This window comes from Neopelma chrysocephalum, unplaced genomic scaffold, assembly GCF_003984885.1.
Source record: "Neopelma chrysocephalum unplaced genomic scaffold, ASM398488v2 Primary Assembly neopelma1_108, whole genome shotgun sequence".
Lineage (NCBI taxonomy): Eukaryota > Metazoa > Chordata > Aves > Passeriformes > Pipridae > Neopelma > Neopelma chrysocephalum.
This window is the reverse complement of record NW_020897773.1, coordinates 2,751,696-2,778,430: the sequence shown is the minus strand read 5'-3', so window position 1 is coordinate 2,778,430 and position 26,735 is coordinate 2,751,696. Positions and strand designations below refer to the sequence as shown.

General features: G+C 42.0%; 1 protein-coding gene across 1 annotated transcript; it reads left to right on the top strand.

Moving 5' to 3' along the window:
- Nucleotides 1–259: 259 nt before the first annotated feature.
- Nucleotides 260–25,297, top strand: LHCGR (luteinizing hormone/choriogonadotropin receptor). Its single transcript, XM_027696541.1, has 11 exons — nt 260–438; nt 8,391–8,462; nt 11,042–11,116; nt 12,644–12,718; nt 13,275–13,349; nt 13,442–13,519; nt 16,191–16,259; nt 16,889–16,963; nt 18,174–18,359; nt 21,626–21,706; nt 23,957–25,297. The coding sequence occupies exons 1-11, from the start codon at nt 260–262 to the stop codon at nt 25,194–25,196; spliced, it is 2,205 nt and encodes a 734-aa protein (XP_027552342.1). The 3' UTR covers nt 25,197–25,297.
- The last annotated feature ends 1,438 nt before the right edge of the window (nt 25,298–26,735 follow it).

Here is a 26,735-nt window from a genome sequence, read left to right as displayed (position 1 = left end):
GGGAACCAGAACTTCCGAACATCCAAGGAAACCTTCTGCCGGCCACCTGTAGGCTTCGCTGCCAACTTCACCCGTAAGCACACGCCACCGCAGGATGCTCCCCGGGCAGCCCTGGGGGCCGGGGTGGAGGGAGGGTGGAGGGGGCAGCGATCCCGCCCCGGGGCGGGGGGCGGGAGGAGAGGCGGGGGCGGCGGGCGCGTCCCGCGGGCTGCGGGCGGGCAGAGGCGAGAGAGGCGGCGGAGGGGAGCGGCGGCCGGTCATGGTGCCCGCGCTGCTGCTGCCGCCGCCGCTGCTGCTGCTGCTCCCGGTGCTGCCGCTGGTGCTGCTCCCGCTGCCCGCGGCGGCGGGCGGGCGCTGCCCGTCCCGCTGCTCCTGCAGCCAGGGCGCGCTGCGCTGCCCAACGCCGCCGCAGGGGGCGCTGCCCGCGCCCGCCCGCGCGTAAGTACCGCGGGACCCGCGGGGGGGGGACCGGGGGGAACAGCGGTGCCTTTCCCGCCAGGCGTGCGGGATGCTTGGAGCATCCCTCACCCCGCCGAGGTGGGGAGGTTGGGGCTGAAGTTTTCAAACTTTCAGACGAAACCCAGACGCGGAGTTTGTTTTTTTTCCCCTTAGGGAGGAGGCGCGCGTCCTCTCGGGGCCTCTTCTCGGTGGGCAAAATGTCCCGCTCTCCACTGGCCTCAGTGACAGAGAGAAGGGGTGCGGGTATCAGGGCTTTCTGTGTTCTCCCGCTGTGGCAGGAGGCATAAGCTGCCTTTCCTGTTTCAAAATCAGCGCCTTGTAGTGGCATGGTTACCTTTTAAGAAATCTGATTAAAAGGTTGAGATATGGTCTTAAACCTTCCGTCAGTTCTGGGGTTTGTTTTTTCTTTCACAAATCTGTTGGACTTCTTGCAACCTCTTCTCCCAAAGTTTGTGCAATTAATTGTCCTGCCTATACTGAAGCATGAAAATCCTCCTCACTGTGCTCGTTGCCTCTTTTTGAGGTCCAGCTCATGGACAAGTTATTGACTAATTTCTTTTCCCTCTCTGTTAATTGAAAAAGCTGCTGTGAGTTTTGACAGCTGTTTGGATCCCTGCAGGGTGGTCCATCATATCTTTCTACCTAATTCTTCTCTGGGAATTAGTATTACATTATAACAACAAGGAATCACGGGCATTCCCTTTCCCTGCTCCCACACCATACTCCAAGCTCATGGTCTAATAGACCACACCAAATAATTGATATATGTAGGTATTCAAGTGTTGTTTTGTTGTTTATGGGCTCAATTACAGCACTGATCTAAACAATCATGGCGTCAAAATATGGGATTAGAGGACCAACAGATAGGATAGTTGCCATTTCTAGGATCCATTGGTTATCTGTGGATTAATTGAGCTGTGGTTTTCTTATTGTGCCCCTTTTGGTAACAAAGCCTGTGTTTTCCATTTTCATCTGATTTGTTTGTAAATTTGACATGCTCTTGAAATTCCCCAGGGATGATACTAACCCTGATCTCCTCTTTCCTTTCTCCCTAGCTCAAGAATAGATAGGAGGAAGAAAAGGTAATTTGTGTTAATCCAGAGCCATGCGAACCATTCCTCCAAAGATCAAGATTTTGGAAAAATCTCTGTCCTGAGTTTGTTTTCTCCATATTTCCCTGTGTTACCTTAGTGTCAGAGAAAGCAATGCCCCTAGTAGAAGCTGGATACACTTTCCATAGTTATTACAACAAGCACTTTTCTTCACCAGTATTTGTACCACAGACAGAGCAAGCAGTGGATCGGTCAAATCCACTGCCTGCAGCAGCAGAAGCAAATAGGGAGGATAGTTTTTGCAGGGATTTCACATGTTTATTAGGACAATGCAGGTCACAGCCCAGAAAGGTTATCAAAATCTCTAAGCTTATATGATTTTATTTTCTTTTTTTGGTTTACTCTTTTATTTCTCTTTTTTCTATCTGCCACCTCAAGAAGAAACCACATCTCAACCTCAATGATCAGGTTAAGACAGATAATGGGTTTATGGCCGCTGCCAGTTATGTTTCACCCAGAGCCACAGGGCTAGGGAATGGATAAAAAAGAAGAATTTTTCCTTTCAGCCTTTAATATCACATTTAATCGTGATGATTGTACATAAATTCCAGCCATTAGGTTGGCTGTAAAAAGCAACTTAATAGTCAGAAAACAGTTCAACCAAAATTATGCTCAATACTCCTACAGAGAAAATATTTACACTTGGTAAAAAAATCCCTGTCTTTCAGTCTGCATTCACAGACATACACAGTTCCTTCTACTTCTGGGTGACATCTAACCTGATTTATATTGAACCTGAAACTATATTATTAAATATCCATTTCTTTGCATTTGGGGTTTTTTTTAATAGAAAGCTTATGTTCATCATGCAATTACAAAGCTGTAAAGGTGAATGTAGTCACTAACCCTACAGGTGGACATGTATTCTTGCTCTTTTTTTTGGTTCTTATTCAACCCCTTTTACTTTCCTTTCATCTCTTCCTTTGATTTTCATACTAGTGTCCATTTAGCTGTTGTCTTCCCCCCTGTCTTATTCATACAGGTTTTTGAGCTTTGTTAGTACTGACTCCCTCTCTTTCTGTACTTTACCAGTCTTTCTAGCTCTCTTCTCCCCTGCACAGCTCTGTGTATGAGAGACAAAACAAGAGAACATTAATTTTGCCCCCTTATAGTCACACATCCCTGTGTGCACTTTGGTGCTTGCAAGTGCACTAATAATTTTGGGAAAAAATGCTATTGCAGGTTGTTCCAGCACAGTTCTTGGGGTGTCCCTGTTCTTTCACTGGGGCAACTATAACACAGAAACCAGGTCTTAGAAAAGTCCTTCTTAAAGGTATGGTCAGTAAAGAAAATAAACTCCAATATGTGACTCCAGTTATATCTGAGCAATTCAAGCCCTGGTGCTGTAATGAGCTGTGCTTCCAAATGTACTTTTGATAATTTGTTATATCCCAAGTATATATCCTGTAGGGAAATTTCAGCTATTTTTCTTTACCCAGGTTTTTCTTGCCATGTCATATTATTACTGAAAAGGGCTTTCAAAATTATTAGAATTCTGTCAGGTTGCAGAATTATTTGTTTTATACAGTCCTGAATTGACCGTATTTTTCTCAAGCTCCTGTTTTTAATTTGGACATTACACAAACACTATAGAACCTCCATTATTCAGACACCTTTGTATGCCATTTTGGCTATAGCAGCTGTGTGTCTTCTTAGTCTCAGCAGAAAAATAATCTTTAATACACCATTATATTTTGAAACAAAATAAGATTTTCCTTCTTTTGAAATCTCATATGTACTTTCAGGTTTTTAAGCAAAGTTTAGATGGAAAGGCACCCAACTCCAGCTCTACAGCAATGGGCACTGGATACCTAAGACCTTTCATTTCATAGTGATGTTCACTTTCCTGTGCCTGTGTGTGCCGCTCTATGCAGAGCTTCTGCAGTAGGGTGAGTGGCACATGATTAGGCACCAAATTGCAAGACATCAAATTCAAAACTTTGTAGCAAAAGCCTAAAGAACTCAGCAGTTCTACCATGTCTGCACTGGGGGCATATTTGGCTTTTTGGGATTGTCAAAAGAATTCAGTTTCGGGGCCAAAGTGTCTTTCATAGGAGATATTGTGTCACCCATCATCCCCTCATAGAAGGTACTCTTTGGGTGGTTGTGTGATGTATCCAGCATCATAGTTCGCATTTCAGGTAGGTAATGCCCTATACAGGGCTTTAAAAATCAATACCAACCCTTTACATTGCCCCCCAGAAGCTGATGAAAATTCTAGAAAAACAGTGCATTTCCAGTCGTGGTTTCAATCAGTGTTCACTATCCTCCCAAGTTAAGTCTAAGATCACCACAAAATAAAATGCTTACCAACAGGAGTCTACCCTATGCATTCACCTCTTGAGCATTAAAAATACAAGTAATCCTATAAAATAGAGGCACTAAAATATAGCAGCCAACCCAGCTACAATAAGTCACTCATACCTATTGCTATTGGGCTTGTGTGGTTTTTTAATTATTTTTATTATTATTTATTGTCAGTTCAACTAAACACTTTTTGCAAAAGGCAAAATCTCTGTAACACAGAGATTTCCTCCAGTGGCATGAGTGGGCTTGGGCTTTGATTCCTCCTCAACAGGACTGGAAATAGTCCTGAGCTTTTGGGGCATCTAGGGCTCTCAAAAGCTTCTCTTGGAGCTTGAGCCTATGTAGTAGCACAGGAGCAGAGGCTTATCTTTTAGCAGATAAAAATTGTTGTCAGGTTGAATCAGGTTGCTTCTGCTATATCCCAGAAGCAAAAAATTTACAATAGTGGTTTTATACCACTGCTTCCTTGGGATAGACTGCCCCATGAATATTTTCTAAAGAGCTCTTACTGCTCCCTCTATACATTCACGACAGGGAAGGCAGAATGTGGTTTGCTAACATGGTCCCTACTGGCCCTGGTATTCCTAGTGACAGGGAGATAACTATCCCTGTAAAAAATTTACTCTAAATTTATGATTTCAAAACAAAAACACAGGAATCATGCTAGCTGAAGAGAGAAAGACAGTAGCTACCAGGCAAGGACACGATTTGGTCAATCTGCATGCTGTTCCTGTCTTTCCCGATGCTCTTGGATAGCCTTACATGTATTTATAGCTTGCCCTGATGGAATTAAGAAAAGAGAAAACATAACCCCCGTTTTTACCAAGGGAAATAAGGAACACCTAGAGAACTACATGCCACTCAGTCTTTCCTTCATGCCTGGCAAGATCATAGAGCAGATTCTCCTGGAAACCATACTGAGGCACATGGAAGCAGAGGAAGTGATTGGTGACAGCCAGCATGGCTTCAGTAAGAGCAAATCATCTGCCTGATTAATTGGCCTTCTAGGATGGGGTTATGGTAGCAGTGAATGAGGGAAAAGCTACTGACATCGTCTACTTTGACTTGTGCAAAGCATTTGTCACTGTCCTACATGACATCCTTGTCTTTAAATTGGAGACAGATTTAGGATTGGATTGGTTTTGACAGGTGGCCCACTGGGTGGATAAGGAATTCACTGGGTGGTTGCACTCAGAGCTGCAGTCAATGGCTCCATGTCTGAGTGGAGACCAGTGACAAGTGGCATTCCTCAGGGGTCAGGACCAGCTCTGATTTACATCTTCGTTGGCAGCATGAACAGTGAGATCAAGGGCACCCTCAGCAGATTTGGTGATGACACCAAGCTGTGTGGTGCAGTCAACACGCTGGAGGGAGGGACTTTGACAGGCTTGAGAGGTGGGAGAGGCTTGAGGCCTTGAGACCATGCAGACCTCATGTAGTTCAACAAGGCCAAGTGCAAGGTCCTGAATGTGGGCCAGGACAATCCCAAGCATGAATACAGGCTGGGCAGAGAATGGATTGAGAGCAGCTCTGAGGAGAAGAACTTGGGGGTGTTGGTGTTTGAGAAGCTCAACATGAACCAGCGATGTGCACTTGCAGCCCAGGAAACCAATGGTATCCTGGGCTGCATCAAAAGAAGCATGGCCAGCAGGTTGAGGGATGGGATTGTGCCCCTCTGCTCCGTTCTTGTGAGATCCTATCTCAGGTGCTGCACCCATTTCTGGGGCCCCAAACAAGAAGAACATGGGCCTGTTGAAGCAAGTCCAGAGGAGGCCATGAAGATGCTCAGGGGACTGGAGCATCTATCCTAAGAAGACAGGCTGAGAGAGCTGGGTTTGTTCAGCCTGGAGAAGAGAAGGCTCCAGGTAGACCTTATAGCACCTTCCACTAGCTAAATGGAGCCTACAGAAAAGCTGGAGAGGGACTTTTTACAAGGGCATGAAGTGATAGGACAAGGGGGAATGGCTTGACAGAGGGCAGGTTTAGATTAGATTTCAGGAAGAAGTTTTGTACAATGTGTGTGGTAAAACTCCAGCACAGGTTGCCCAGAGAAGTTGTAGATGCCCCATCCCTGGAAGTGTTCAAGGCCAGGTTGGGTGGGACTTAGAGCGACCTGGTCTAGTGGACGATGTCATCACCCATGGCAGATGATCTTTAAGGTCCCTTCCAACCCAAACCATTCTATGATTCTATGAATATTTGTTTCCTGCCTGTACCTGCTTGAGTTTCATTGTGTGCTATCCAAGATATCAGGCATGTTCAATAGCAGGGACTTCAACACATGAGATAAGGCCTTGCTTTACTTGGCACTTTGGAAATAATTAAGCGTGCAACAAGCAGTTCAAAATTCTATTAACCTAAATGCTTCCACATATACACAGTCTGGATTGTGCTTAGCAAGATAAAGGATCTTCTTCAAAATGTTGTAAGCATAGAAAGAGACACCTAAATAAACATCTTAACACAGGCAGATTTTGAGCTACAAACCACAAAGCTGAAGTGGACAAGAATAGGTATGAGAACGTTCACCTTTTGTGAGATGCTTAATGGGATGAAGTAATGTCAATGCAGTTTCAGCTATCAAGGTGAAATCACAAGAATTAAAAAATGAAAACCAGTGAAGTTGCAATACAGAATGGATTAAGTACCGTCATGTAGTTTAACTACATTACATATTAAAAGGGCTGGGTCATCCCACTTAAATTAAACCACATAGATGAGGTGGCTAAGCTCAGATCACTGTTGCCAGAGGTTTTCTGCAGGCAGGGAGGGGGTACTGGCACTCTGGGGAAGCAGGTCACTCCCGAGCCATGCACTGTTACAACCAGCACACTGCTCACCAGCACATCACAGGGAGGTAGGAGGCTCATGAGCTGATGTAATTAAAAGCCAAGACTTGGTTTTCTTTTTTGCACTTTCAGTCACATTTCTATTTCTTTTTTAAATGATAATATGTTAGCAAGAAGTTTCACAAAAGGTATGCTTTGTTTTCCAAGGAGCCTGAACTGATGGAGCAGTTATGAGAGGTTCCTGCTGCCAGGGTTATAGAGCAGGAATTTCTCGGCTTCTACTTTTTACTTCTTCCTGAAGTTCTTTTCCTTTCAGTTCTGAGTGTCAAGCTCTACTGCAGGTTATCTCTACCTGTCTCTCCCCTCACAGAAAAATACCTTCAAGCTGCATGACAGTTTCATTTCTGATTTAACCAAATCTCACACACAACAAAACATGCCAGCATCAATCTAGACTCAATCACAATAGTGTGAAAAACATATATATCCTTACAACACTCCTTTTAGGTAGGGAAGCACTGTTATTCCCAGTTTACTGACAAGAAGACAAGGTGCAAGGGAACTAAATTATTCGCCTGAAATCATACAGACTGTTTGGAACATAGGTGGGAAGTGACTGCCAGGCTCATTAGTGCATCTAGATTTGTAACCCCCAGACATATGAGTGTGACAGCCTGCCATTATAATGTGTGGGTATGACATATATGTACATATAAAAAAAATACACACATACATACATATATAAAACTATAAACATTTAACATAAACATTGATCAACATAAACATATGTCTTTATATAAAGGATTATGACAAGAACAACAAAAAAAGCAAATTATATGAATAGCACGGAAACATTTCAGTCAAAAAGCCTTGTGGGGGATTTTTAAGGATGGGAAACAAATGTCTCTGACTAGATATTTGTAATTATAATGCAAAATGGAGCAATTATCTGTTTGCACAGAGATAACGTCTTGAAATATGTTAAATATTTTCCTATGGCCATTATCAGGGAAAGTGTGGTCATTGCTAGATAAATTGGCTGGTAAAAGTACTGTGGTTCAGATGTGGACTAGGGTGGTAAAATGCAAATCTGTCTCCCAGATCATTATTAACTTCCCAGTCAGAGTAACTAAAAATTAAAAAGAAAAGTATTCACTTGCTTCGAATTAACTAACCACAGTGACTCAATTTATTAAAAAAATAAAAAATTCCACTGTATCAGGCCTGATTTGGAGCTCTTCTACACCTTGTACACAGCCAGAGCTTTGCCAGAGAATTCAGGATGCCATGCTGCAACATTACAGAGATACTGCTGGGCAGAGAACATGGTCCAGCAAATGCAAAGATACTATTTTATAGAGAAAATTTTACATGAAACCCACTTCTGAGGATCTAACCTTAAATAGCCTATAGCTTCCTTTGACTGTGAATGTAGCGGTTCATTTTCATCTGGCTATAAATTTCCTTAGTAGGTTATGATTATTATTGATTTGATAGTGATTAGTCTCAAATTTATGCTGTTGAGGAACTGACCCAATATCCTTTGAATTCCATTTAACTGAGATCAATGACAAATGGATCAAGCCCCAGAGGTAAAGAGAACTGCAGGAAAAATGAAGTGGCATTGTGCTTTATTGGTTTTCTCCCTACCCTAATGGTACAATCTATAAACAAGGAAACCCCATGCCTTACAATCCTTTCCTCTGTCTCTTCTTTTTTTCAGATCCTTTACTCATCTCCCTGTAAAAGTAATCCCATCACATGCCTTTGAAGGACTTAGAGATGCCTTCATCATGTAAGTTGTCAATATTTTCCGTAGGTTTTTCCTTAATTTCTTGCTAAAAATTCTATCATAAACCCCCATCCCAAACAACATTCTTTTATAATAATATGAAAATGTGTGACTAAAACATACTATTGATAAAAAAAAAAAAAAAAAACACTGGGGAAGGATAAACATAGCATTTATTTCTTATAAATGTTATAAAAGGTCCTTTGAAAAGGTGTGATTTTTGACAGTTGTTTAACAGATCACATAACGAAATATTAATCTTGTCAGAGAGAACTGGATACAGCTTAATAACTGGCGAGAGGAGCTTTTGATTAACAGAGGGAATAGATTTCTATCATCAAACATTACCACTGCAATGATAGCTTTGGCATTATATAATACCCAAATAAGATACTTCTTTGGCATTTTGCAGTGAAAGATAAGCTTGGCAGGGCATCAGTAGAACTGCACTTTTCTTTGATCTTTCAGTTTGCAAGTGCTGTAATTTTGCACACTGGGTCTCTGTTGCTTCCCAACCCTTGGCTTTGTACCTATTTAACACCAAGAACTCAGACGTAAGGCTCGTGTTACCCCTCTTGCCCCTTTTTCTGTTGTTACCCCAGCTGAAAGATGGCATGTTTGAGACTCCCTTATTTATTTTTTTTTATTTTGTCTTCATTGAATGGCCTCTAAAGGACAAAATTGATGACACACCAATGCAATGAAAAACAGGGGAATGACCTCCCCCGGAACCTAAGCAGCAGCACAAATGCTGCTGCTTTCTTTTCAAGGTGCACTTTTTGTACTTTTCTGCTGCATGTATTCTCCTGCAATACAGTGTTATAGTAGAATCCAGTGGCACTGTATTGTTGCATCCACTTGCATCTGAATGATTAATGAGAACTTTACCGTTTTCACACAGGAGACCAAATTAAACCTACAAAATTTCTCCTACTTGTATGACTTGAGGCTAAACTTTCCCAAAATGTATGCATATCCTATTCTCCACAGAGAATGGCTTGTTCATTGACACCTTCCCTTCCACAAAGAGAATTTAATTTGATTTCTTTGTGTCCCTTTAATGAATCTGTCCAAATGAACAGCGTAGAAATCAATGTGTTTTTTATGAAGTAAATCTATAGAACACTTCATAATTTTATTGAAATTAGTATTGAATTAGTATTGCTTTTTAGAATGCATATTTTTAAATTACAAACCTCTAAATCATCTATTTGGCAGCACATCAACCTCTGCAAATGAGATGATAAATTATTCTCACTGCCATAAGTCATTCCCATATATGTAAATGGAAAACCAGTGGCAGACAGGGGAGGATCCCATGGAAGGCACAAGTTTCAGGCCCCAAACCCGAGTTCTTCAAGTTCTGTGAGCAGGCACTGCTCCCTCTCAGCCTGTGAGTCTCTGAGGACCAGATGCCCAGCAGGCCACTTATTCTACATCCATCTTTCATTTATAAGTAACTAGTGCAATACTAAAAATAACATTCTCACTGAATCTGATGATGAAAAAAATCATTAATATTTCTGTAAGAAATACATACATATTTACTATATAATTTCTAGTGTGCATCCTCCTTTGCCCCTACAAGTGAAACACAGAACTCATTCTGATCTAAGGGGTTTTATATCAACAGCAAAAGAAGTTGTTTTCTCGTAATTGTAATTGAAATAAGCTAACTCTTAAAACTGTGACAATACTGACTGATTTTGTAGATGCATTCCAGTTGTTCAGAAAATATTTTTTCTCAACAGTGTATAATCTTAGGTTTAATTTGTGTGCCTTTCTAGTCAATTCTGTCAAGAAAAACACTGTTTTGAAGATCTTTCCCATATATATGCATCAATATATACTACTTACTTTCAGGCTCAATTTTGCATAGCCCCACAAATCTTAATCTAACAGACATTTAACAAGCATTTAATAAGTGGATTGTTTTTCTCTGTGTTCAGTATTGGTTACTCTTGAGTACACATGGGGAATAGGAGCATCCGTACATCAAAATCCAAGAGTGCCGACAAAAACAGTCATGTTGGTCGGTATAATGATGAAAAAGAGCCACTTCCTTTCAGTTTGCATGCACGTAATGAAAATGGCATTCAAATCCAAAAATTATTCATAAAATGTGCTGAATCCATATTTGTGCATTTCTACATCTGTGGATTAGATGACAATAATTCTGACTTGATAATAGCATATGAGCACCATAAACATTATCTATATCCCTACCCACGGAAATAAATTCACTAAGCAGGACCAAGAGGCTCACAGGTTTGGGCTCACTCTGTTTATATTAGTTCTGGCCCTTAGTCTCTAACTTACCTACAATTTACTGAGAAAATGGAGATTGGCTGTTACAGAGACACTTATTCCAAAGGGTTGGCATTCCCTTTTGCCAAGGCAGCAAAATGTTGGTCTGTCTCAAACCCCACTGGCATGGTCTCCCATGATGTCTGAGTGGAGGCACTGCTGCCAAACAAGAGGGGTTGAGCAACTGTGTATAAAAAAAGCAAATAGAGTGGAAAGCCCATTGCTGGTGGCTTTTCTGTTAATATGTTGCTTTGTGTCTCCTGTTTTCATTGTAGTGAAATCTCTCAGAGCGACTCCCTGGAGAGAATAGAAGCGAGTGCATTTGACAGCCTTCCCACCTTGTCTGAAATGTAAGCATCAGTTAAAAAAAGGCATCCATATCGTGATTTAGGATCATCAAGGAGTAAACAGTCTGCAGAGAAGTATTCTTGGACCAAATCTGTCTCTATTACTTTGGTTGGCTTTAGTTGAGATCTATGATGAGAAACATTTCTCTCCAAAGTACCATATAAAATAGGGAGCGCTCTGTAAGGCCTGGCCTTGGAGATCTAACACATGCAAAGACATCCATGCCCAGAAAATCCCTCTGCTTTCAGTGAGCTCCATGACAGGAGCGCAGCTCTGTGTCTACTTCTGCTGGCATTGTCAAGCTTTCTAAGTGGGGAAACAATTCGAGATGGCAACAGATGAGAAAAATCTTTCTTTTTGAAGATGCAGTTTTCAAAGCCCTACAGCATTTAAATTCAGCTGCTTAGTATGCATAGCTCTTCTTTTGAGCACTAAAATATTACTCAAACAGAACATGTACTGATTTTAAACTTGACCTGCATAGCACAGGCATATGAGAGAGAGAGTTAAAAGCAATGACTAGGAGAATGCTCTGAAATATTTAGTGAAATTGGAAACTATAAATCTGATTCAATATCTCATTACTGCCTTTTTCGCACAGCATGACCAGTGAGTGGCTTTAAATTGTGTAACTGAGGACAAATACATCTCTTTTTTTTTTTTTTTAATCTTATATGTGAACGTCACTGAAGCCAGTTACATAAGCAAGAGATACATATTTGTCCACCTCTGATTGGGTCCAACTTCCACTAGAATCAATGGTGGGTTTAGGGAAGGAATAAAAGATTTTACCCCATGCATTCACCTACAGTTTATGGATAGCTTGCCATATGCCTGTCATCCAACACCAAAAAGCTAAGGAAGACCATTGAAGAGCTTCAGGAGGCTAACAAAAAACCTGTTTGAATCTCGAATGCTCTACAAGCCTCACATTGCAAGGGCTTGAAGTCCCAAGCTGCACTCAAGTCAAAATTCAATGAGTGCTCTGGGTAGGTGGGTTCAATGGCATTCTTGAACTTCAACTTTTCTTGCAATTTCATGTGCTAAACCCTTTTAATTTTGTAAGTCATGCATAGGGAGGGAGTTGAACTATAGTTACTGGACTTTAAGGCAAACCAGATAATGTAGGTGCAGAAAGTGCTCCTTGATAAAGAGATCTGCCTGGTTTTTGAGTGGCCACTGGCAAACAGGATTTCTCACACGCTTCTCTCCAGCTTCCAGTTTCTGCAGATCCATGCAGGCACCTGGTACTACGAACAACTGCTCTAAGGAAGTCCGTGGTCCACTTCCACCAGTGACCAGGATATCCAAGGCAGATCATCTCAGCTCAGTGAACTGCAAGAATTCAGGCACTGTCTTTTATTGACTGCCTGACAATTATGGGCCATTTTTATTACCAACAGTGCTTCAAAATACACCCAGTAGCATAGTTGCAGACTGTTTTCTGAGAAAGCAAATCACAAGCAAAATTCAGGACCCTCCCAAATCTATAATGATTATAGCACTGAAATATTTTTCCCTTATTACAGATTGATCCTGAACACGAAAAATCTGCTGCACATTGAGCACGGAGCATTCAGAAATCTTTCAAGGCTAAAATACTTGTAAGAAAGAGTTGTATTCCTTTGCTCTTTGCTTTATTTATTCTTTTCTCTGAAGTAGACAAATCACTTAAAGGACTGTAAGGAAGAAAGAAGCTTTTCATGCATTATAGTATACTAGAAGTACATACATCATTTACAATAGCTTTAATGCATAGTTAACCAATAGTGATGTCTTTCAATAGGCAAGAAAATAAAGTAAACCAGGGCAGGGCAGGGCAATGATGGACAAAACAGAAGTCTGCAAAGTAGTTCTGGTAAGTGCTTATTTCTAGAATAAAGCTTTCAGACTGACAGGGCTCTATATAAAAGGGGTAACTAAAATCTGTTTCTCGTGCTTAATGTAGAGAGAAAGTGCTTCTCCAGGGCACTGCTTGAGAATTCTACAAAACTCAATTTTTGCAGGTCTTACTAACACATTTGAAACCTAATTAAAAATTACTGTATTTGTCACTCACCTTTTAACGCACTGTTAAACTCAAACCTACCATGTCAGCTTCTTGTTGCATCCACTCTGGTAATATTTTCTCCTATAAGCAGGAATTATGCTTTTCTCTAGGAGCATTTGTAACACTGGAATAAGACAATTTCCAGACCTGACACAGATCTTCTCATTGGAAGCTCATTTTATTTTGTAAGTAGAGACATAACCTCACCCAGCTGTGAGTCTTTTCCATCTTCTTCCTGGATTGCTGACAAAAATACCTCTTTTTCTTTCTTCCAAAGGGAGCTCTGTGATAACTTGCGTATGACAATTATACCACAAAATGCTTTCCAGGGGATGAACAATGAATCACTGACACTGTGAGTAAAATAATCCTAGCTCCAGTTCCTTCTGCGAGGATAACACTTCTCTTGAGAAAAGCAAGTTGACTTCATAAAGATTTTGACATTAAGCCCCATAAAATATATATCTCTATTGTGAGTTAAATTTAAAATGCTTAAGAAACATAGAGGTCTTCTTCAAGCTGAAGAACGGAGTTTTATGCAGAAGATAACTTCACATAGGAAAGAAAATAGAACAAGGGATCTAAATCTTCATCTTTGATGCAATGTTGCTTTTAAAAATACCATCAACAGGATATAAACTCCAAAAGCTGCACTGGAGGCCAAAGTCTCTCTTCTTCCCTCAAGGGTGCAGTTTCGTGAAATAGTGTTTTCAGGGGCCAAGCAGACTGAGACAGCTGATTTAATACTGCTGAGGTTCAGCTGCATGGGATCCCTCTGAAGAAGAGGGACAGAGAGAGAAAAAAAATTGGTTCAAAGTACTGATGCTGCTTCTTACCCTGATTTTTTTGAGTCGGCTTACATTGATTCCTATAACTCTGCACACCCAAGATGTTCCTTTTAGCCAACCGTGGATTCATTGCTACAGCTACTTGTGAGATGGGTGGGTTTGATGCTATGAGATGCCCCACCTGAGGAACTTAGAAAGCAGCAGAAAGCCAAAGTGAGATGTCCTCTGCCAGCACAGCACGAACCACGTATGAATTTCATAGTGCCCTTGTCCTCACAAAAACTTCCATATAGTAGTGTTGAAATAGAAAAAAATCACAGACTGAGCCTCTTTTCAGGATTTGGGTCTCCCAAGGAAGGACCCGCTGAGCAACAGAGGGCAGCAGCAGGCCACCTACTTCATGTTGTAGCCACAAACACCAGTGTGGGAGCCCAGTAAAGCACCTTTGTGGGCCAGACTGCAGTACACATCCAAAATGGGAGGTTTGCCTTGAGACAAGCACGTACCAAAAGCCCTGCACAAAATTCTATGAATATTTGCACCTGCAAATGAGCTGTGCACACCAGCAAGAACTGCAGTTGGTGGGCCAGGCTCTTCGTCAAGCTGATGTGTCAGCATGACAGTAATTTCGACACAGATTTTATGTATTGACCAATACCTTCTGAAACCAATAGAGGAAGTGGGCATAAATGTGACTGAATGCTACTCCTACACGATGCTAAAGAGGAGCAATTGCTTAGATTAGTGCATCATTTCATCTTATGACCCTCTTTCCTCCCAACAAGTTCTCAAAATAACTTCAGCAAAATTATGATTCTGCTAATGGTGCAAGAAAATGAACATAAAAGAGATGGAGAAAGGTGCTTAAAGTTTTTACTGTAACCCTAAAGTGTATTAAGTGGGAGTGAGTCTAAGTCAGGGAAGAGCCAACAATCCTTTTTTTCTCCCATCCTTTTGTGATAGGGAGCTCATCAGAAGAAGAAAAGAATTATCTTAGCAGCGGTTTCCTAATTGTAGAGCTACATGTTAACTCCACCCCATGCAGTTAGCTGTAATTAGCTGAAGTAATTCCTCTTGTTACAGCATGGTCTGGTGAAACACAAGTAATCTATGAAGGTGTAAAGTCAGCCTGCAGTAATACTTTGCACTACAAATAGCTAAATTAGCCTTTTCAATAGTTAATGTTTCATGTGGTTGGGGAAATCGATCCTACATACCGTTGTGGCTTTTAAGGGAATCACTAATTTCAGCAATGTGCTTAGATGCATTCTCCTATCAAATGTAGCCAGGTGCTCCACACACTTCAGTTATTCTTGGGAGCAGGCTCCATAGGCTCACTTTGTGCTCTCCCAAAAGCAGGTGGAAAAGTAATAACAGAAATGTTGTTTAATTTATAAGCTGTGCCAAGTTTTCTATTATGACTTAATAATAAATAAAAAATATTTATACAAAAGTGACTATATTGAATTTGTATTGGAAGCACGAACTTAATATCACAAATGCATATTGATAGACCCATAGGTTAGATCTCCCAGTGAAGGAACAGAGCTGGACTTCGGGCATAGCGGAGCCCAGCCTTTAGGTATCTGGCCCCAGGGTGGGGAATCAAGAACCCAGAATGGCATCAAGGGTCCCTGTGCAGTGCAGGGGACAGCAAGGTTTCCACTGCACAGATCAAGCCTGGCAGCAGCACTTTGGAGAAGCTGGTAACTCACTGACTGCTGGATGATGCACAACTTGCCCCTGCCTCTCTACAAAGCTGCCTCTTGGGCTGCTGGAAGATTTGTGTGTCCACGGAGGATCTAAAATCCAGCAGCACCCTCCAGGCTTTAGAGTTGCTTTCCACCTGACACTTCTCTAGCCCTGGATTTGCACTTGCTGATACCACAAAATCCAGGTCTTCAGGTTGTTGTCTGTGTGCCAGAAACAGCTTACCTGGAGTAATGTCTTATTTCTGGATCTCAGCTGCAGGTAGGCACGGACAAACCCCTCAGAGGGGGGAGGATCTAAACATCAGCAGAAGTTCTCTTCAGCAGCTAAACAGGAAGGTGCTTAGGGAATTTAAACTGCAACTTTCTTAGAGTCAGCGTAAGTTGTGCTATAGTTACCTTTGTTCTTTATAAGCAAACCCTCTAAACATTAAAATGAATGCAGCATTAAGGTTTGAAACTTGCAATACATACCATAATCTTGCCTTTATCAAATCCGTTTTCCTTACACACTTTTTTTAATCCCCAGCAAATTGTATAAAAATGGATTTGAAGATATCCACAGCCATGCTTTCAATGGGACAAAGCTGAATCAACTGTGAGTATGTTTTCCCTCCTCAGTAATAAATAGTTCAGTAAATTCAAACACAGTCAAAGGCTCTTCCTTCAGCTGAACTGGTTGTGTCTTGTATTTTCCAATACTCATGAGAAAAATACATCTTTCGGTGTTAATCCTGCAGCTCTTACTGCTTTATCTGAAACACTATCCCTTAGAGTATAGCAGTTTTTACGAGAAGAGCTCATAATTTTTAATAAAATTAACAGTGAAAAACTTGAAACCATAGCCAAAACTGAGTAGCCTACAGTTTATGTCTGGAAACATCAATAGTTTTTAAATCCCTCTCACATACTCTGGGACTAGCCTCTTGGTTTGGGCAAAACTTTTGCTGCATTTTTGTATGCTGCCACCTCAATGAAAGAACCAGCCTGGTCATCCCTACTTTCAGTGAGGAAAATTTGGAATTTATCAGGTTTAACTGTAGATGATAACAATCTGATGGCATCAGCAGAGGGAGAGGTCACATGGGAATTACAAGTACTCCCCAGCCAGGTATTGCAAAAACCACCTGTGTGATGGGAGAAGGAATTGAATAGGTGTGAGACGGAAACCAAAAAAGGGATATTTTAAAAACCAGATGTAAAGAGAGTTCATGTTTGAATCCACAGAATTCTGAAGGACAATAAGAACCTCAGGCGGATACACAATGATGCTTTGAGAGGGGCCACAGGGCCAGATGTCCTGTAAGTATCCACTCTGTTACCTGAGTGTCCCATGGGAACTGTGCTGTGCCACACGGGCTGTGTCATCACAGCAAACACAAGCTTTGAATCTGGAAAGAGGTTTGATCTCTTACCCTCTGTTTATGAGGTGAAAACATGTCAATGAGATGCCATGAAATTACAGGGCAAAAGGCTCAGTTTGCACTGTGACAGACACCTATCAGCCATTTGTAGTGTTGGCATTGACCTTCACCTCTTAGATATTTTGGGCTTTGCTTTATTTGTGTCGAATCCTCGTGATCCTTTTCCTGTGTCTTATATTCTAACATTGCAAGCTAACTTGTTCTTTGGTAGCATGGATATTTTTTACAATACATTATTTTAGAATTTAGTTATAAAAGTGAACTAGCTGATTGCATGCTATAAGGTTGTGCTGAATAAAACACATTATTATCATCTTCATGATTTATTAATCAAGTACTTATTGGAGGGCTGCACTGGCTGTAACTCCACGCAGTAAAACACAGCATGTTGTTCTGTAAATAGCACTCTGTGCTGCACGTGCCTTTTTTGTTCCTTTCATTGGTACTTTACGGTACACAGGATTACTAATATCATTTTCACAACTGTAGCCTTTTTTCCCTTGTTTAATGGCCTGACTTTGAAAATCCTTAGTCATGTTGATGGCCTTTCTTCACACAAAGAGCCCCTCTGAAGTTACTCTAAGCCAAGCTGCTTAAGTTTGTGTTGGCAAGAATGATGGATTCTTTTGGGGCTTTAATTGGTAGTTGTTTAATTAAAACACCTAGAACAGCCCTTCAGAGCCAAGCAGAGAGCCAGGAGGGTGTCCTACCTGTTAGCTGGCTGGAGAGTCACATTTTCCCACTTTCTTCTCTCCCTGTCTGGCTTAAAGAGCCATCCCTCACTCCATGCACAAGTGAATTTCAAGAGAGAGGTCAGGACACAGCACCTGGAGCGATGGGCTTCAGTTTTTCCAGGACAAAGTGAGCTCCTTGCCTCACTGGGGGCTCCTGAGCCACAGGCATACTCTTACCCAACTGCTCTGTAGTTTCACAGACCACGTTTCTGAGCTGGGTATCAGGTGCTGAAGTGGCTTTGTAGATTTAGACCTTTGTGAAAAGCTGAGTTGCTGTTGCCTACTGTCGTTTGGTGCTTTGGTGGCATTTTTATAGGTGTGAAAAGAAAAGAGAATGCTCTCTTTGTTCCACAGGGATATTTCTTCAACAGCACTGGAGTCCCTGCCTAGTTACGGGCTTGAGGCCATTCAAGTCTTAAATGCAACATCATCTTACTCGTTAAAGAGACTGCCGCCACTGGATAAATTCAGCAGTCTCCTGGAAGCTGTTCTAACATATCCCAGCCACTGCTGTGCTTTTCGAAATCTGAGGACAGAAAAGTAAGTCCAAATAGCACATTATTGTACTGCGATACTTCAGAAGCTCCAAAACGTCAATTCTTCTTTATTCAGCTCACAAGGTTTGATTATCTTTATTCCAGTAGCAGCAAAGCTGTGGTGTGTAGCAAGGCCTTGCATGAAACAACAAATCTCTGCTAAAGCCAGGAAAATTATGTCCGTTTATTTTAGAGCAGAAATGGATCCCATCCTGTGCCCTGGATCTGCCAGCAGGAACATTAGTCTAAGTTTGCTTAAAGCTTAAATATTTTTCTTGGTATCTCAATTAAAAAGCCTACTGGCACACAGAGAATAGATCTTCATCAACAGTATGTTGCCTTAAAAAAAAAAGAAACTCTGTAGCCTTTAGCTATGTAGCTTAATTAATACAGGTGATATGATGACATAGTAGAAAAGGCAGGCTTTCGATCACCCACCAAAATTAGGGCCTGACACAAGTCTACAGAAAGATATTACTTGGTTTAGTTCCAATCATTTCAGATACTAGACAGTATTGTTCTCCCCACAATTGGAAATCATGGCACAGAGAGAGCTTTGCATGAGCTAATTTGAAACAGCCAATCTGAGACAACTGGAGCTAATTTTTCAGCATTTATGTTTCAAAGAAATCAACCCTCTGTTGGCTTTAGGCAGCCAAAGCAACCCCAAATCAATTTAGTTTGAGCTGTGAGGATGCCTTGTTTCTCATCTGTCTCAAACAAAGGCTACAGAAAAAACGTACTGAGCAGTCAGTTGTGAGCAGCCTGATCTGTGTCACTTGCATGCCTTCTCTTCAGGACTGTCTTGCAAGGGCAGAGTAGAATACAATGCTTTAGGCTAAAATTAGGGGTGATGCTATGCTTATTCTGCCTACCTCATTTTACTAAGGGGTCCTTGATTCTGCAAGAATAGAGCAAAATTTCTACTGTCAGGGGTTTCCACTGAACTCTGATTCAGTCCCAGATCAAGACTCTGAGTGTAATAAGTGCAGAAGCAACTCTGGGACAGAAAGAAAAAAAAGCGTTCTGATAAAGAAAACTACATTTCTGATGAATTTTCAGGTACCTGATTTTGCAACATGACCATGCTCTGTAAGAACAGGGGTGCTATAGAAAATCACTTTCTTATATTAAGTGACTTTTTTCTTAGTAAAGGAGGGGGGAAAAACCCATGCACATTAGGAAACAACTGCTCCCCTACCTGTGGCATCAGCAGGGTTCAGAGCACTGCTAATGCATTACCTGTCTGCACAGCACTGCCTGCTGGAAAAACCCTGTACAAGCAAGAGGCTGTTATCTCCTATATGACCAGCTACTACAAAGGAATAAGAGGCCTATCTCTGTCTGTTTTCCTTATCATCTGTTGATGACAGCAGAAGACCATGGAGACTGAGCCCTCCCAAGACCTTCCCAGCTTATACAGGGAAGAATCTGTATGGTTTTGTATAATCATGGTCACAGAGCTGCAGCCTGTTTCTATCTCCTTGTACCTCCTTCTGTTGCCAGGTACTCTACATGCAGTCAACCCACCCAGTTTTTACTCCCCATGTCCCATAAATATATATATAGTACCTATAGACTACACTCTCTAATCACTGAAATATGGTGACAAGATAGGAGAATAAAGTCCTCAGACTAAATATTTTTGAGATTTGTGGGGTTCAAGTGTGGTGTACTTATTCCCTGAGCCATGTATAGCATTCAGTTCCCTAGACTTTCTTACACTTGCCTGAATGGGGCATGGGGAGGGGAGGAAGCAGGTGTACCACATCTTCAAGAAATTACAAGAAAAAAATAACTTCTGTCGCCATCCTATTGTTATAATCATCACATAGGGGCTTAGACTGGTATCTTATTTCTCTCATTATACATAAAATCTCCTATAATTTTCCAGGTGTCTGATTCTCTTAAGAGTACACAAATGAGCTTAGTGTTTTTGCTGGTCCTTTCTACTGCTGTTGCAGCAGTGAGGTGAGACAAAGCCATTTCCATTCATACCGATAGAGTACCTGGCCCATACTTTCAAAGCCCCAAAATCAGAGATTTTGCCAAATATGTCATCTTTCAACTTGTTCTTTTCAAACTGCTTTACTTCAAACGTTAAAGTCTACATCCAGATCCCAGACAGTTTTTAAAATAGAGTATTCACCTGGGGAAGAATAACCCCATGCACCAGTACGGGCTTGGGGCTGACCTACTGGAAAGCAGCTCTGCAGAGAAGGACCTGGGGGTTCTGAGGGACAACAGGCTGTCTATGAGCCATCAGTGTGTCCTTGTGGCCAAGGAGGCCAATGGGATCCCGGGGTGCATTAGGAAGAGTATTGCCAGCAGGTCAAGGCAGGTGACCCTGCCCCTCTACTCAGCCCTAGTGAGGTGCATCAGGAGTGCTGTGTCCTGTTCTGGGCTCTTCGGTACAAGGGGGACATGGAGCTCCTGGAGTGGGTCCAGCACAGGGTGAAAAAGATGATTAAGGACATCTCTGTTACCAGGAAAGGCTGAGGGAGCTGGGCCTGTTCAGCCTAAAGAAGAGACAGCTCAGAGGCAACCCTATCAATGTCTATAAGTATCCAAAGAGAGGATGTCAAGAGGATGGAGCCAGGCTCTTCCCAGTGGTGGTGAGCGATAGAACAAAAGGCAACAGGCAGAAACTGATGCACAGGAAGTTCCACCTGAATATGAGGAAGAACTTCTTTCCTATGCAGGGCACCATGGACTGGAACAGATTAACCCGAGAGGGTGAGGAGTCTCCCTCCCTGGAAATGGTTCAAAAACTGTCTGGATGCAATCCTGTGCCATGTGCTCTAGGATGACCCTGCTTGAGCAGGGAGGTTCGACCAGGAGAGTCACTGTGGTCCCTTCCAACTTGGCCCATTCTGTGATTCTGTGTGATTCTGTATCAGGCCAATTTCCCAGCAGCTGTTAACAGTCACTTCTCTAAAAGCCAGTGTGACTGCTACCATTCATACTGGTGGAGAATCTGGCCCACTTCAATACAATATTTCAAAACATACCTTTTAATTTCAGCTTGAGTTATTTCACTATAAAAGAATACATCATAAACAATAAACAAGCTGAAAGACCATCCTTACAGCCCTCCATTTGATCCTGCCTATTCTCCTTTCTGTTTCCAGATGTCTATGTGAATGTTCGTGCTGCCATGAGGCCAAACTCTAGCTTGCCTTACATATCTGTGAAGATCACTTGCAGAGAAGACAGGATTTTGGCCAAAATTCAGCTTGAAACTTAACTTTCTTTTCATCCTTCTTGCAGACAAAATTCGTTGCTTTCCATTTTTGACAACTTCTCCAAAGAGTGTGAAAACACCATGAGGAGACCAACTAACGAAATACTGTGAGTACCTCTCTGCGTACAGATGCTGGAAGTAGCAAATACAGACTTCCCCCTGCTGCTCTTCATGAGTTTTTCTCAAACAGCATGTCTTTGGCTGCCAATTCAGTCACCCTTACAAGTTGCACAGTGGTAATTTTACTATCATTAAACCAAGATTTGTGATTTTGATGCTCAAAAGAAAAGGGAAAAAAACCCTTCATGATTTCATGAGCTTTACTCACTCCAGTTTCTCTTCTGAATTCTTGAAAGGCTTTCAAAACAGTTATTAAATATTTTTAAAAGTTAATGGCCTATATGGAGACTTTCCATGCCCTGAGATAATTGCAGTTGTTAGTGTGATTCAAAGAAGAGCTGCTACTGTTAATATTTTTTATTTTTGCCTATAGAAAGGATAATTAGAAGTCTGTATATCAGTAGTTTTCCATGGTAGAAATAGAGTCCCTGAGTTAGAAGTGTGATGACCCCATGCCAGTGGTTTACTCGGTCTAAACATGTCTTTTCATATCATAAGAGTTTTGTCTGAGAGTGTTCAGTGTGACAATGAGAAGGGCTAATATCAAAACTGCGGTGTTGACCATGCTGGATTACACAGGCTCTAACACAGTATTCAAGGGAGAAGTTTAAGGATTTGCTATTATTCACCCCTCTACAGCTAAATGGGAGACCTTGGGACTTCTCAGCAGCCCTGATGTGGCGTCAAAGCATTGTAAAGTCTAGAAAAAACAAGGTTATGGTCACAAAATTTCAATGGCTAAATACAGCTGAAATGTGATTGATTCATTGGAGTAATGACTTAGTTGGACATTATCTTGTTTGCTGGTTGGTGAGGCCTCCTACACTTGCCATTTGGTTTTATCTGTCTGTTTGCTTTGGAATGGCATCTGTTGCACTCCTCCTGTGCATTAAATAGTCTGCCCAGCCTATTGGGTCCTGAAGCTTTTTGCTTTGGTAAATCCCAATCCCAGGAATTCTCTGAGAGGACATTATATTAAGCAGATGGAAGTAAGCTCATGGTTCATGGTCTGAATGGCTGCAGAACCACAGCAGAAATCATCTGAAAGTCGTGAGTTCTTATTATTTTAAAAAAAAAAAAGCTGCTTGCTCATGGCAGCATGTTTACACTGCCTCTCAGAAAATCACAATCATTTTTTATTAATAAATAGAATCAAATGTATTCCCTGCTCTTCCAGTTTAAACAAGGCAAGTAATTGCAAGACATTGGCCGGTTTTTCATATACGAAGAGTTAAGATGACAAGATTTGGAAGTTACTTGCTCAACAGGAATAGCTGAAAAGCAGCTCTGCTTCATTTGCCAGTTAAGACCCTGCTCCAGAACTACCATTTAATGTACATGCTTCAGTAGATGTGGAAGCTTAAGCATGTATTTAACTTATCCCAAAGCTACCAGTTTTCTCTAGAGTTGTCCCTCAGAGATGCTTTCCATGTCTCACGCTGCTGACTGAGTGTTTGCCCACCAAACACTCACAGTCAGGATGATTGGGAAGTTGTGAAATAGGTACCTTTTATGGCAGGGAAATGCCGTAAAAGACAGTGTTTCATTTACAGCATTTCTTCTTTGGTGGCCTTATCACCACACTCTTAATGACCCAGAGATTAAGGAGGTCTATTTTAAACACCTAAAACATTTATAATTAGGCACTGGGTCCAGTCTAGATTTAATAAACTCCTAGCCATCAAAATTATTTAGTTAACCATGCACTTCTACTCCTTGCTTTATAATACTGCAAATCAAATTCCTCAGCACTTCCCAAGTCATACGTAGTCTCAGGAATTCGTTTGCTAAGTGCCTTTCCTAAGGGAGGTAACTGCACATAGTTATCTTAGGTTATTTTAGTGTGGCTTCTATAACTGTCTGATAAACCTATATGCTTCAAACCTGTAATCCATCAATTCAAGTGTAACTGTAGTTTGGACTACAGTCAACTGACAGCATGAGAACGATGGCTCACTTACAAAGCAATCACAATAAAGTACTTGCAAATAAGTGAGTTGTATAAGAAAGCATTCCCATGGGTATGACTGTGACCTCTGCTGCTCTCCAAGGCTGCTACCCAAACACAAAGTATCTTTACAAGGCTTCATTATTTGTAAACACCCTGTAGAAACACGTGTAGGAAGTCACTGTTTTAAAACAACTGTTATCTGTTGTATTTTACAAAAGACTGCGAGCAGCATGAAACAAATAATTCACTTCTATTTGGGGGGGTTGTGTTTTTTTGATGGTTACAGATACGATTCTAACAACACATTGCTGTGGTCAGCAGAAAAGAACATACATTCCTTCACAGATGAAGAGAACTCTCCTTACAGCTACTCAGCCATTTTCGATGACAGCGAAATGACCGGCTTTGACTTTGAGTATGACTTTTGTCAGCCGAAAGTATTCACGTGCACTCCAGAACCAGACGCATTTAATCCCTGCGAGGACATCCTGGGATACAGCTTTCTCAGGGTCCTGATCTGGTTTATAAACATCCTTGCCATTGCCGGCAATTTCACCGTCCTCCTCGTTCTCATAACCAGCCACTATAAGCTCACCGTTCCTCGCTTCCTCATGTGCAACCTCTCCTTCGCCGACTTCTGCATGGGACTTTACCTGCTGCTCATCGCCTCCGTGGATGCCCAGACGAGCGGTCAGTACTACAACCACGCCATAGACTGGCAGACGGGCAGCGGCTGCAGCACCGCCGGCTTCTTCACGGTGTTTGCCAGCGAGCTGTCGGTGTACACGCTCACGGTGATCACCGTGGAACGGTGGCACACCATCACCTACGCCATGCAGCTGGATCGGAAGCTGCGGCTGCGGCACGCCGTGCCTATCATGCTCGGTGGCTGGATATTCTCCATTTTGATAGCGGTGCTGCCTCTCTTGGGGGTCAGCAGTTACATGAAGGTCAGCATTTGTTTGCCCATGGATATTGAGACGGGTCTTTCCCAAGCCTACATACTGCTGATCTTGGTGCTGAATGTCGTTGCCTTCGTTGTCATTTGCGCTTGCTACATTAAGATTTACATCGCTGTTCAGAACCCAGAGCTGGTAGCTGCCAATAAAGATACCAAAGTGGCCAAGAGAATGGCAATACTGATATTCACGGACTTTACCTGCATGGCCCCCATCTCCTTTTTTGCCATATCCGCTGCCTTTAAGGTTCCTCTCATCACAGTGACCAACTCCAAGATCCTGCTGGTTTTATTTTACCCCGTCAACTCCTGTGCAAACCCATTTCTCTACGCAATTTTCACCAAAGCATTTCGAAGGGATTTCTTTCTGCTGATGAGCAAGCTCGGTTGCTGCAAGAGCCGAGCGGAGCTTTACAGGATGAACTATTTCTCTGCTTATGCCTCCAACTGCAAGAATGGCGGCTCAGCCACAGCCCCCAGCAAAGCCTCACAAGCGCTGCTGCTCCTGTCGGCGTTAGAGAAGCCATATCCTGCAGTGCGAAACAAGATGTCTTACAAGGAAAATTAAACCAGAGTGCCAAGAAATGCAGCACTTTACAAGGCCAGTTGTAATTATTCTAGTAACTAGGGATTATTTTATAATGTCCTGAGCATTTCACAATAAATAAAAATGCCAGTCAACAATTCTTAAGCAACATAACTGTTCTGATGTTCAAAGTGGTATTTTCCCTTTTCTTCCTTTGTAACGACAGGTGTAAAAGGTGACTATTAGGCAAAACTCTTCTTTAGTGGGGACCAGAGGAGCCCAGGAGTCATCAGGTTGCTCTTGATGTTAACAGCTACTGCAGTGATTGCAGTCTGGCTTCTTTTTCTCCAGATCTGCTTCACTGGAGTATTTAAAGCCTGCCTGCTACCTTTCATGCCTTCTTTTTCCATTCCTGTCAGCTGTGCTGGCATTGTTGGGTTAAAGAAAGGGGCACTAAATTAGATGCCCCCCTTCGTTTCATCAACAGAAGCTTCCAATTACACAGCCACCTACACCCAGTTAAAGGAAAGTGTTCAAGCGCTGGGTTGTAAAGATGTCACCAAGGAGAAAAGTTGATCTATTGAACCTTTGTTACTAGCAATTTTGCAGTTTATATTAGATCGCAGTCTGAGCTGGTAGGTAATTTACTTAAAATATTAACCCATACACAGCCATGTGTGACCTGGAAATCACAGGAGATCCAATAGCTGTAAAACCCCACCGGCTGCACGCAGGACTCCATTTTGGGTATCATATGTGCACACACAAAAATCAGGCAAGCTGTAAAGGCTCTCTCTCAGCAGCAAGATAACTGCCCCCTGCACGGGCAAGTGCTGCTTTGTTTTCTTTCCAGGACAGTCTCATGAACCATTTTCATCTGTCCACTCTCTGACATCACCTGTGCCAGAGGCATTCAGGAATGCACTGGCGCTCTTCAGCACCTACAGTCCAACTCCATTCCCACCTGATGAAGCAGAATAGTTCCTTTTTAGTGACCCTATTTTCCCATTAAACTCTCTCTTTTCTTTCACCGTGCATTGCCTGATGCTAGGTGATCATGCTAAATGCCTGATCCAGATTTGTGCCTGCATTCCTAGTTTAAGAACTGAGCATTCCTTCGTTATCACAGCATATTTACTCTGTTATCAGTGAAAAAGCTGTCACCCTTACGCAGTTCACTCACCATGGGCCAACACCGCACTGCACTGAAGTTGCAGATTCATATGTGTGAGCTCTTACCTGCTTCATATGGGCCAAACAATCTGTACTGGGCAACAAGCTGCAGATTGCATTGAATGCCAGGCAGGATCCCTGGGGGAGTCTGCCCCAGGCACATCCTAAAGAGCTTACATTCTACACTGAAAATTAGGTGCTTAGTTACTAGAAAGTTCACTATGTCCTGCGAGCAAAAACATACAAAAACTGCAATCTCCAGATCAAGCCTCTTCTTATGTTGCTTATTCTTGACAGGTTGGTTCCCTTGCCTCTGATGGGATGAACACACAAGTGCTTACGTTTCATCAAACAATACAGTAGCATGAGACCTACATGTGACAGTTTACGGTTCACAAAAGGTAAAGC

Excerpts from the sequence above, each read along its gene's own strand:
- LHCGR (XM_027696541.1), top strand. The coding sequence starts at position 260 with ATGGTGCCCGCGCTGCTGCTGCCGCCGCCGCTGCTGCTGCTGCTCCCG. Across the intron at positions 439-8,390 it reads CTGCCCGCGCCCGCCCGCGC|ATCCTTTACTCATCTCCCTG; the intron begins GTAAGTACCGCG and ends TCTTTTTTTCAG. Across the intron at positions 11,117-12,643 it reads CTTCCCACCTTGTCTGAAAT|ATTGATCCTGAACACGAAAA; the intron begins GTAAGCATCAGT and ends CCCTTATTACAG.